The following is a 12,287-nucleotide window of genomic DNA, read 5'->3' on the forward strand; positions in this document are numbered from 1 at the left end:
TTTACACCGGTTACCCCGCTTTTACACCGGTTTTACTCTGCTTTTACACCGGTTACCCCGATTTGACACCGGTATTTTTAACACCAGTGTATTACTCCTCATACACCGGTGTAATTTAATTTTTACACCGGGCGGAGTTAAAACGAGTCCATTTTTAACACCGCTCTTTTTACAGTGTATGAATTTACTTATTTAACTAGACCATGTTTGCTAATGTACTATGACAAGGATTTATATGATTGACATTGTTAAAACGTCATTTATGGTATGTTTTGTACGATTATTGTTTTAATATCGATCGTATTTTGTAAATCATTGTTGTGATACATTCTTTCAGAGTGCCTGAGGAAGGCTTAATAAAAGCCGAAACGTCGCGAATAAATATGAGTTTTAATTAACTTGTCCTCATCCTATTCTTCTAAGTTTTTTGAATATTTAAAAAAAATTTTTTTTTACCTTTACGTCCAATAATCATGTAAAATATAATTAGTCTTCATGTAAATTACAAGAAAATTCAATTAAATCAAATTTATTTAATGTCCATAAATTTTTTTTTACCTTTTTTAGGAAGTATCCCATTTTGCCCCCAAAATTGTAAGTTATTTTTCAACAGCACCCCGTTTTACCCCTCCCTCCTCTCTATATATATATACTTTATAAATATATAATAATTAATCAACGTAAAAAATTAATTAAAATAAAAAATTGTCAGGAGTAAAAAAATTTTAAATTTCGCGCGCTAGTTTTGCCAACGGAAAGAAAGCAAACTGAAGCATTTGAACCAACATAACAAATATCTAACAATGACTGCTGGTAAATTAATGTAATCAGTGGCTTGGCATATGTCAAAAAATTAGTTTCTAAAAATAAATAATCAAATGAACAATAAATAATCAGTAACTAAAAGCTCCGAAGCAGTCAGTGTGTCGATTGTTTAAAACAAAATATCACCTGTCACTGACGACATCCAGAAGAACGAAATAAACGTCAATAAAATGAAGTGTCAGTGATGCGTTTAAAGGGGAAAAATGACACAAAGTCATTTCACAGCGTCTATAAGATGCTTTCTCGTATATGTAGTGAGTTAATTAATTGATTTATTTTTTTTTACATACATTTATATATACATATATATCAGACTTCATTAAATATCAGGATAATGTACGTGTATTATTTTTCAGTTAAATAAATTATGACCTGGGCGTTTGCTGTATGATTTAATTGGATGATTGCTGATAATTAAATTAAAATTACAGGGGCTGTGGACAAGGGTCAGCTGGACGGTTTAATGTCAGATGGACGCGTGCAGCCTCTAAAAAGTGGTCATAATTCCCAGACAATGGGTTTCGCATCACAAACAATGAGACAGACTGATGTTAATACGGGTAATGTATATCCAGTAGATAATTATCAGTCATTGAGACAACGACAACAAGCTAATGATGTACCTGGTAAAGTATTTACGGCTGGACAGTTCGCGAGTAAGGTACTGAGACACCTGAATGACCAGCGACTGAAGAACCAGTTCAGCGACGTGGGTCTAGTTGCTGGTGACAACGTCATCAGAGCACACAGATCAGTGTTGGCTGCTGGCAGCGCTTATTTCAATGCCATGTTCACTGGCGGTCTTGTTGAGGAGCAGCAGGAACTGGTGGAAATCCACGCGATTTCCCCGAACATCCTGGCGCTTCTTGTCGAGTTTATTTACACGGGTAATGTCGATATCACACAGGACAATGTGCAGGAACTCTTTGCCGCTGCTGATATGTTTGAATTGGACGAAGTCGTCGCAGGATGCATCTCTTATCTGCAGCAACAACTGCATCATTCTAACGCCCTTGGAATTTATCGGTAAGTGAAGATGATTATTTTGCTTGGAGTGACAGCTAATTATTTTTTTTTTTTATGAAGATTTGCTGAAGCGCACAATCGACTAGATTTAATGGAGACTGCCTTACGTTTCATCGAAGTCAATTTTCCTCAAGTGTCACAGGAAGAAGAGTTTCTTGATTTACCTAAGGAATATCTCGTTCATTTTCTCAGTAGTGAATACATTCACGTGGATACTGAATTTCAGGTCATTACTTTTTTTTTTGTCTATTAAAATTCAATTGTTGGTAATTAATTTTAATTAACTTCAATTAAAATTCTTGAGAATTTTATCTGTTTGTATCTGATGAATTTTTTTAAATTTTAAAGGCATTCTCACTGCCCACCACTTTTTTAAAATTTTCAATGACTCATAAGTATTTAAATTTTTTTAATTAATTAATTTTAAAAATTAAAATATTTATTGGAGCTGAGATTTAGATTTGAAAAAAAATTACTTGCAGTTGATATAAATTTGGAGTTAAACAAAATTTGAAAATAAATTTTCATATAAATTTTATAATTCAAATTTTCAAATTTCGTTCAATTCCTAATTGATAAAAACTGTAAGTAATTTTTTAAAAATTTTATACCTCGGCTACAATTTTTTAAAATTAAGGTTTTAATTTTTTTTTTAATTAATTAATAAAATTTTAATCCGGAAATTCAAAAATTTCAGAAAAATTGAAATATTTTTTTTTAAATTAAAACTTTTTGACCTTAAAATTTAAATTATAAAAAATTACCGGTCATTAAACTGAAATAATTTTCACCATTTAAAATAAAAAAGAAAAAAAGTTTTTTAAAATATAATGAAATGTCAGACAGATCAAGAATTAAATAATTAAATAAAACGGCATGAGAGTGTCCATTAAAATTGAATGTAACAATAAATTAAAGTATAATTTCTAGGTCTTCCAAGCTGCCTACAACTGGATAACACACGACATAACGTCACGGCGTTGCTACGTATTTGAAATACTCGGTCACATAAGACTGCGTCTGTGCTCATTAACCCGTTTAGAGTCAGTAATAATTGATTGCAAAGACGCGAGTTTAATAGTCGCCCTGAGATCAATACAAAAAGACCTGGTGTCCAACAAAGGATGTCTCGTACCCCTGAGAGCCCAGCCACGTCTCTGCGCCAAGAAAAACATTCTGGTGATCGGTGGGTCCAAGCGAGAGCACACTTCCGACAACTGGGCCCGGGACGCAGAGAGCACCTACGAGACGATCGAAAAATACGACACGTTCACCGGTCAGTGGAGCGAAGTCGCGCCATGTGGGATAGGGAGAATTTTACCCGGAGTAGCTCTCCTTGATGGCAAAGTTTACGTCGTGGGAGGAGAACTCGAGTCCTGCATTATCGCGAACGGGGAGTGTTACGACCCACGTGACAACGTCTGGAGTTCGATTGCATGCATGATTGAAGCACGTTGCGAATTTGGTCTCTGCGAGCTCGACAACTGTCTCTACGCCGTCGGGGGCTGGGTCGGTGAAGACATCGGTGGCACCATTGAGACTTATGATCCCATTAGCAATACTTGGTCCCTGCACGGCGAACTTCCCGAGCCACGTTTCAGTATGGGTGTTGTCGCATACGAAGGGTTGATTTATATTGTCGGTGGTTGCACGCACGAAAGCCGACACCGTCAAGATGTTATGAGTTATAATCCCGTTACAAGAGAATGGAATTATCTTGCGCCCATGCTAACACCACGTTCGCAAATGGGAATTACTATATTAGATGGTTATATATATGCTGTAGGCGGCATGAATAAGAATCAAGAGGTACTTTCGTCTGTTGAACGTTACTCATTTGAAGAGGTAATTACTTTTTTTTTTAATTTCGATAATTTATTTTTAAATTTCATCATACTGAAGTCAGCCGGCGTATAATAATTTTTGGATTTTTTTAAAAACGACAAATTACAGAAAAAAAATATTTTAAAAAATTGCATACAGATTTTGTAATTTTCTACATGTGTATATTTTTATTTTTTTTATTTTTGTAATTCTTTTGTTAGGAAAAAAATCCGAAAATTTTTAATTGTCTTCTAACTTCAGTCGCTTTAAAAAATTTTAATATTTTACTGATAAAAAAATTTATCAAATTAAAATTTTCATAGTTTTGAAAAAAAGTTTATTTAAAGTTTCAGTCGACTGACTTGAAAACTTTTCCAAAACCGAAATAAAATTTAAACTAGAGGCCGTTAAATAAAAATTTCAAAATTTGAACATTTTCCCGCGTAAATTAAAATCTTTAGTTTTAAATAAAATAAAATAAAAAGATGTAAATAATTATTTAAATAAAATAATTTCAGGATAAATGGACAGCAGTGGCACCAATGAACATGGGTCGTTCTTATCCAGCAGTAGCCGCAGCAGATGGACGTTTATACGTAATAGGAGGTGACCAATCGTGCGAAATAAATTTTTATCGAACTCAAATAACAATTTCCACTGTCGAGAGTTATGATCCCGCTTCAAATGAATGGAGCGAATGCGCATCGCTGCCAACAAGTCGTGGCGAAGCTGCAGCAATAATCGCACCCTTCTGATCCCGTCTTTTACTTTAAAAAAAATCATTTAAATTTCATTTCAACTAAACATTTTTTTAAATTTAATTAATCGTGATATAAATTATTATTTTTTTATAAAGTTCGATAGTTATTGAGCCTTCAGCACTCCCGTTTTTTTTGTGTCTCGCTCGCGCCAGAGCGATCGTGAAATTTGAAAACTGAAATGCTGATAGCGGGAGTGCTGGCGGTTTGATTTGAAAATCATGATAAATAAAAATTTGAAAAATTGTTATAAATAATAATATATTTTATTTATTATTATTTAATTGTTGCTAAATGGCCTTTATATTAATTCGTTGGCTATCAAATAATAATAAAATTAAATCATATCTAAAATCAGCTTAAGTGTTATTTAAATAATAAATTTATAAATAAACTGACTAATTATGTAAACTCGTCCAAAGAGCAAGTGGATGTTAATTATAATTAATAATAAATGTACAGCTAACGACGTAACCAATGGAATTGCACTTGTGTGCTCATCGATACTCAAAGCAACTAAAAAAAATTAATTATTTATCATACACTATTTAAAAATAATTATAAATAAATATAATGTAATAGTTGTTACTTTAAAAAAATCTATAAAGATATATGTCATACCATTTTTATACAAAAAATATCACCGATGCATCGATTCGTAAAATAAAGTCCACAATTTACTAATATAATTATTTAATAATTAATACAATTGTTATGCTAAACAATAATTATAATTAAAACGAATCATTGGAATGAATTATTGTAATATGTAATTATATATATATTAATAGATATTATTAAAATATAACAATCCACGATATTATACAAAATGGACGTTTTACACATGTATCACCACAAATTATTTTTTTTGTTTAAATAAATCTCTACGTAAAAAAAAAAGTTGTTTTATTTACGACACTGAAAGTAGTAGACATCAGACAATTTTTTTTTTTTAATTAAAAAGTTTACCTGAGAGTAAAATAAAATTTTTCGGACATCTACTAAAATATTTTTCAGTTTCTGATTTGAAATTTTTATTTTGTTTATTTAAAAAAAAAAAATTCTTATGTCGACTACTGTCGGTCTCATTCATTTTCTGATACTAAAAGTAGCGACCAGAAAATTTTTTAATTTTAATAAAAAAATTATCTGTAATTAAAATCAAAATTTTTGAACCCACAAATTAGTATATTATATACCAAGGGGGAAAAGTAGGACACCAAGCCGCGGGCATAATTGTCTGAACCAAAGGTGGGGGTGGCAAACACGCAGATTGAGACGTCTTGCCTTCCTTCTTGGGTGTGTATACAATTTTTCACTGTATCTGCACCGGAAGTTTTAATTCCCGCCTTGTTTATAGGGAAAAAAGTCGGCCTTTTCTTTTAGGAGAAAACAAGTAATGAAACTGAGCGCATGCGCCTTTTTTCCTACAATCAGAGGCAAAAATTCAAACTTTCAGGCGCAAGTCTGATAAAAAAACCGTAGAAGGCAATTACACATGGGTTGGAATGTCATACTTTTCTCTCTTGGCGTGTAATATAATAATTACCATACCTGTACCGAAAGTTTAAATTTCTGCCTAGTTTATAGGGAAGAAAGTTCGTCTTTTTTTTTTAAAAGAAAACGAGTGTTAAAAATTAGCGCCATTTTTCCCACAAACAGAGACAAGAATTCAAACTTTCAGACGCAGGTATGGTAAGAAATCGTAGACACCTTCAGCTCAGGTAGACAATTACACACGAGGGTTGAAATGTCCTACTTTCCTCCCTTGGTACATAATATACTAATTTTAATGTCTGCTTTCAGTCTCATTCATTTTCTGATACTGAAAGTATCAGACATCAGACAATTCGTAATTTTACTAGACAAATTACCTGTAAGTAAAATAAATTTTCAAACATCCACTAAATTTTGTATATGAAATTTAAAAATTTTTATTTTATTTAAAAAAAAAACGAACTTTCTTAATGTCTAACTTTCAGTGTCATGTCTAAATTACTATTTCAGTTTTGGAGGTTCTCGGAGTAGTTCGTTGAAGATGTGGAAAAAAGGTGACCATTATCGTGAGCTCTGTGACGAAGGATACTTAGTTGGATATTTACGATAAGCTTTTGAAATCTACGAGGATTTGTTTTGTAAGTATTACGTAACTTTGATACGAGGATCGACCAGCATGCTCGTACTTTCTTAATATAAGAGTCTTCAAGTTTCGGCAGAATGGCATTGAGCCGACAAATTTCATCTCGACGTACATTATCCGTGTCTGCCTCTATTACTTGGGTTGTTGATATTGATGTCAGATTATCAGGTGATTTGAATTCACCTTGTGCATTGCGATAACCCGGATAACCGAGTTCGCGATCTCGTTTCCAGGTTATCTGGTAATAAGTTATTATATCTTCAATTAAATTTGTCAGATACAAGAGTGATTGATGCTCAGCACAATTATTATTGCACTCGTAATTATCATAATTTTGATTTTTTTTAAATTTATTTTTCAGTGATTTTTTAATTTGATTTTTTTTACGTGACATCTTTCGGAATTTTTTATTTTTTATTCTTGTTACCGATTTATTAATAAATATGTCAGAGAAATTAAAATCTCAGTCGTATATAAATAAAATATTTTAAAAAATATAAGCGGCAATGACAGTAATTATAAAATTTATCAGTCATTTCCGCGTGTGTCATCGACTGTCAATTTAAAATGTTCATATATTTATTTATCATACCTGAGAATTAATTGGTTTTAAGAAAACAACGATGGGATTAATGAAGAAAAAAAATTACGTGATGCAAAATAATTCGCGGGTAATCAATGAATCATTAAAAAAATTAATTACTATTTATTTTTAACTTTTGCAAGGTAACATTTATTTTATTTTCATCATTTTTTATTAGTTTACGAATCGCATTATTATTATTTAAGTAAATTAAAGCGGGTAATGTAAGTAAATTTAATTATTTAATCGTTATCTCTTTCTCTTAAGTCTATTTTTATTTGAATTTACTCACGTACGCCGCGATTGTTTACAAATAAATTGCGCGAAGTTTAAATTGTAAATTAATGAGTGTAGATTTTTTTTTACGCGAAAATAATAAAAGTATTGCAAGGATAAGAGCGGAATGAGACGCATTAATTCCCTGAAAAAAATTATTTTTTAAATAAACTTTTAATTAATTTGTGGCTGATCTAAGCGTATCTTTGTTTACTTTCAATTATCTATTGAATGATTTTCCTGTTTACTTATTAGTTAGATAATTTTATAAATGTTTTTTTTTTTTTTTTTTTTTACAAAACCGGAAGCTTGAAATAATGATTTTATTTAATAAGAAATCAATCAAGGATTTTATGTTTAAAAATGAATTTAATTTTAATGGCGGGAACTTGATTTGAATTTAAATAAATAAAATTTTAATTTTGTTTTTTTTTAAGTTTTCTTCGGTTGGGAGTAAAAAAAAATAATTAAATTTGTCGGCGGCATTAAAAATTGAAAGTTCTAGAAGTTAAGCGGCTAGTGAACTTTTGAAATTTTTTTTATGGAAGTAAATAAAAAAAGAGATTGAAGTTTGTGAATAAATATTTTTAAATATTTATTGGCCATTAAAAATAAAATTTTATTTATTTGTCTATATTTATAAAATGCAGTTTTTTTTTATGGTGATAATTTAAAAGCTACTAAATTTTTTTTATTAAAATTTCATCATTCGACGCAACCGCTTCGAGATAAGTATAAATGATTCACACACGTTCTGCAGTTTTTTTTTATTTGCGTTTATAAATATTTATTCAAACAATTAATTTTTTTAATGACAAAAAGAAAGTTGTCATAAGTAATTTATTCATTTGTAAATTTTTATTTTTAAACAAAATTTTTAGCGAAACTATAGATTTTGGAGACAAATGTTTGAAATAAAAGTTGTAGGAAATTTAATTTGCTACAAAAAAGCTCATCTGACTTATTGACGTATCTCTGATAGTTTTTAAGTTATAGAAAAAATAAATAATTTAATTTGAAATAGTAAAATTGAATTTCTTTCTGTATGTTGTAATTACGTTGAAAGAATTAATTTTACGTAAAAATGTCAGGAGATCTTTTTTGTAGAGAATTTAATTTGCTATCAAATTGTCTCTATACATTTTTATCATATCTTTATTAGTTTAGTCATAATTTTGATTTTGTCACACGAACTTTCAAATGTAAATTTTAAAATTTGTAGTAATAATTTTTTTTTTCTAATCAAATTAATATCCAGTGAAGTTAAAAAATTTTTTTTTAGTTACTGTAATATATTTAGAGATCAAAAAAAATTATCTTTTGTCTCAGTTCATTCATTTTTTATGAACTGTTAGAAATTAGTAAAAAAAAAAAAAAAAAATTTCGGCGCGAAAATTTGAAACTAGATTATAATTTCAAAAACAGTAGCAAAGTAATAAAATATAAATATATGGATGCTAATATATTCAGTAATAGATTTTGAATAATCAATCAAGTAGGAAAGTTAATTTGTACAAGTGATCGAGTAATTAGTTATCAGAGTAAGCAATAAGACAGATCGATCGAGTTGTAAGTCAAGGAAGAGCTATTAAGATCCGTTTCGCCAAGTGGATAGACATTCATGTACTGCGTATAATCCGTAACCGAGGTATAGAGTGTAACGATGAGATGAGCTTTAGTCTTTAACTCGATGGATTTAAAAGACGGAGAGACGCGAGATAAACTTTAAAGTTAAAGTGAGAGAGATAATTTACCGTAACCATATTATCTCACAAGTGATCTTGTGCAAAACAGATTTCTGGGTTATAGTTCCTCCTAGTCCCGTGGGTCAGTCACGTCATCCTTGAAGTAAATGAGAAGCTGGACCAGATGAATAAGCTACAGCTTGAGCTAAAGCTACGGCTAAACTTAGAAGTAGAGGCGAGAAACATTAACCCTCACCTCATTTATAACTTGCCCTTTACTTTGCTTTTACTTTATCGCTTCATCTTTAAAACCATCCTCATTCTCATCCTTATCCTCATCTACGTTCACGTCCTCCAGTATCACTATCACTATTATTATTATTATTATTATTATTATTATTATTACTGTTATTGTTATTGTTATTTGTTACTTAGTTATAGTACTTAATTTAAAGACTTTTCATTTAAATTTTTCAGATGAGTTTTATTACAGATTTTTTTTACCTATTTTTACCTAAAGTTAAATGAAGAAAAAAAAATCTCTGGTATAAAAGAAAACGAGAAATAATTGCAGATATACATAAAAAAAAAAATGGAATTCTTGGTACAAAAAAATTTTACTTCCCTCAAAAACATTTTACTTGTCCTAAGAAATTTTTTGCATTACGAATTGCAGACAAAAATTTTCTTGAGGCAAAAAAAAATTTTTTTTCAATTCATAATGTAAAATATTTCTTGCATTAATAGGGTAAGTGTGGGTATTACTGCGTTTTTTTTGTGGGTCTGTTATATTTATAATTTTCAATAAATAAAGACAAACTAATACATGGAGTTAAAAAAAAACAATTATAAACCAATGTAAAAATATTTTAGTATCAATATCGATAATGGTTGTGTACAAGGTTTTTTTTTCAATATCAATATAAAAAAATGATTTCTACATTTAATATAATACCAGAAATATGAAAAAATTAATCAACAAAAGAATAATGCTCGACTAATTTTGTCGCTTGAATTATCAGATCTCAATCATACTTAAAACAGTAAATTTTCAATAAAGAATAATAAAATTAAAGCTGAAGCTTTCTATAACGACTTCTTGCGTCAAGAAAAAATTTTTTCTTAAGTGATTAAATTATATATTTATTGAAAAAATTATATAACAGCCTACGACATTATTATTATAATTATTTACTTTTATAATTTTATTGCAATAAATTTTTTCTAAAGAATTATTAAATCAAATATGAACCTTTGTAACGATTCTTTCGATCGAGAAAAAATTACTTTTGTACGCAATGAATATATAAATTAAGTCATTTATTTGAGAAAAAAGGATCTTTTAGTCTTTTACTTTTTGTTGTACTATGACTAATATTGTTCAGGGAAACATTAATATTTAGCATCAATGTCATAGAGTAATACGGGAGACCCCTATATTTCATTCAAAACAGTGTTATCATCGATCTGCTAGTATACAGTGAAAGATTCGTCCTGTGGACGTTTCAAGTCTGGAATATGATAACTCTGAAATAAGTTTCTTACTAGGGACACTACAAAAGGTGGGCGCGATCTAGTGGCGAGCACCGAACTACTCCCGCTGCTGTTGGCTAGCATAGTGACAACTGCCTTTTCTGATGATAAATATTTATTAAGTTCAAATATTCATTTATTAACTTCGAACAAACATATATATTTTAGACTGGGCCAAAAAATTGACTATTTTTTTTTTTCATAGCTATATCGAAAATATTATTCAGAATGACAAATGAAAAAATTTCATGAAAGTTTGAGCCCTTAATATTAATTTTAAGAGGTCTATCATCGCTATTTTTAATTTTAATTCATAATTTGATGTTTTACGTCAAAACTGCTAAAACATTGGAAAAAAAAAATCATTTCCACTTATTCTTATGTAAAATTAAATTCCCTACAAAAAAGGTCCGATTACAAATTTTCGTCAGATAAGCCGTTTCCGATTAATTAAGCTTAATAAATTGATATATTTTTTCGATTTAACATTATTACTTTTGAATTTTGTAACTGACGAATCAATAAATATCTAATAAAGACCATGACAGATTTTCAAAGGAAATTTAATACTCTACAAAAAAGGCCTCTTAAAATTTTTTGCTAAATTCACTCCTTCGAAAGTTATTCACGTTATTGAAATCGTTTTGACTCAAATTCAACCTTGAATAACTTTCGAAGGAGTGAATTTAGCAAAAAATGTTAAGAGACCCTTTTTGTAGAGCATTAAATTTCCTTCAAAAATCTGTCATGGTCTTTATTAGATATTTATTGATTCGTCAGTTACAAAATTCAAAAGTAATAATGTTAAATCGAAAAAATATATCAATTTATTAAGTTTAATTAATCGGAAACGGTTATTTGTCTGACGAAAATTTTTAATCAGACCTTTTTTGTAGGGAATTTAATTTTACATAAGAATAAGTGGAAATGATTTTTTTTTACTCCAATGTTTTAGCAGTTTTGACGTAAAACATCAAATTATGAATTAAAATTAAAAATAGCAATGATAGACCTCTTACAATTAATATTAAGGGCTCAAACTTTCATGAAATTTTTTTATTTGTCATTCTGAATAATATTTTCGATATAGCTATGAAAAAAAAAATAGTCAATTTTTTTTTGGCCCAGTCTAATATATTTATTCTAAATGAATATAATTATGTGTGTCTAAGTAATATTTATTAGAGTTAATATCCCTGATTAAACAACTGAATTCGATCGAGTTAAACAGAATTAAATTTTTAATTCTATTTAATTCAGATAAATTCTGTTAATTCGGTACCTAACTTAAAAATGAATTCTGTCTAATTCGGCAGGAAAACCAGAATTTGTCAAAATTAAAACTAATTTAAATAATTCTATTCGGTTGAATTCTGATTAATTAAAAAATAATTCTCCAATTTCTGGTTCTGAATCCGAATTAAACTTAATTTGAAATTTTTAAATCGGTTTTATTCTGTTTAATTCAAATTCAAATTTTCAATTCAGTTGAATTCTGTTTTGCAGAATTCGACAGAATATAACAGAATTAAAATTTTTAATTCAGTCGAATTCAGTTGTTTAATCAGGGATAATGAAACTTTGTTTAATATTTGGGTTTGTTGGCACTATTAAATAATTTAGTTGTCTATCAAATA

At 29.2% G+C, this 12,287-nt stretch overlaps 1 protein-coding gene across 3 annotated transcripts; it reads left to right on the forward strand.

Annotated features, from left to right (window-relative positions):
• The first annotated feature begins 797 nt into the window (after positions 1-797).
• LOC130665668 (actin-binding protein IPP-like) lies at positions 798-5,325 on the forward strand. Of its 3 annotated transcripts, XM_057466151.1 has the most exons (6): positions 798-1,079; positions 1,257-1,385; positions 1,458-1,851; positions 1,912-2,077; positions 2,782-3,696; positions 4,194-5,325. In XM_057466151.1, the coding sequence occupies exons 1-6, from the start codon at positions 1,010-1,012 to the stop codon at positions 4,428-4,430; spliced, it is 1,911 nt and encodes a 636-aa protein (XP_057322134.1). In that variant the 5' UTR covers positions 798-1,009; the 3' UTR covers positions 4,431-5,325. The 3 variants fall into 3 exon arrangements, with proteins under 3 accessions (XP_057322134.1, XP_057322132.1, XP_057322135.1); XM_057466149.1 differs by having other exon boundaries at positions 1,257-1,851; positions 4,194-5,324; XM_057466152.1 differs by lacking the exon at positions 798-1,079 and adding an exon at positions 1,143-1,161 and having other exon boundaries at positions 1,257-1,851; positions 4,194-5,324.
• Positions 5,326-12,287: the final 6,962 nt, after the last annotated feature.

Source organism: Microplitis mediator, chromosome 3 (genome assembly GCF_029852145.1).
Source record: "Microplitis mediator isolate UGA2020A chromosome 3, iyMicMedi2.1, whole genome shotgun sequence".
NCBI lineage: Eukaryota > Metazoa > Arthropoda > Insecta > Hymenoptera > Braconidae > Microplitis > Microplitis mediator.

Excerpts from the sequence above, each read along its gene's own strand:
- LOC130665668 (XM_057466149.1), top strand. The coding sequence starts at position 1,010 with ATGCGTTTAAAGGGGAAAAATGACACAAAGTCATTTCACAGCGTCTAT. Across the intron at positions 1,852-1,911 it reads AACGCCCTTGGAATTTATCG|ATTTGCTGAAGCGCACAATC; the intron begins GTAAGTGAAGAT and ends TTTTTTATGAAG. Across the intron at positions 3,697-4,193 it reads AACGTTACTCATTTGAAGAG|GATAAATGGACAGCAGTGGC; the intron begins GTAATTACTTTT and ends AAATAATTTCAG.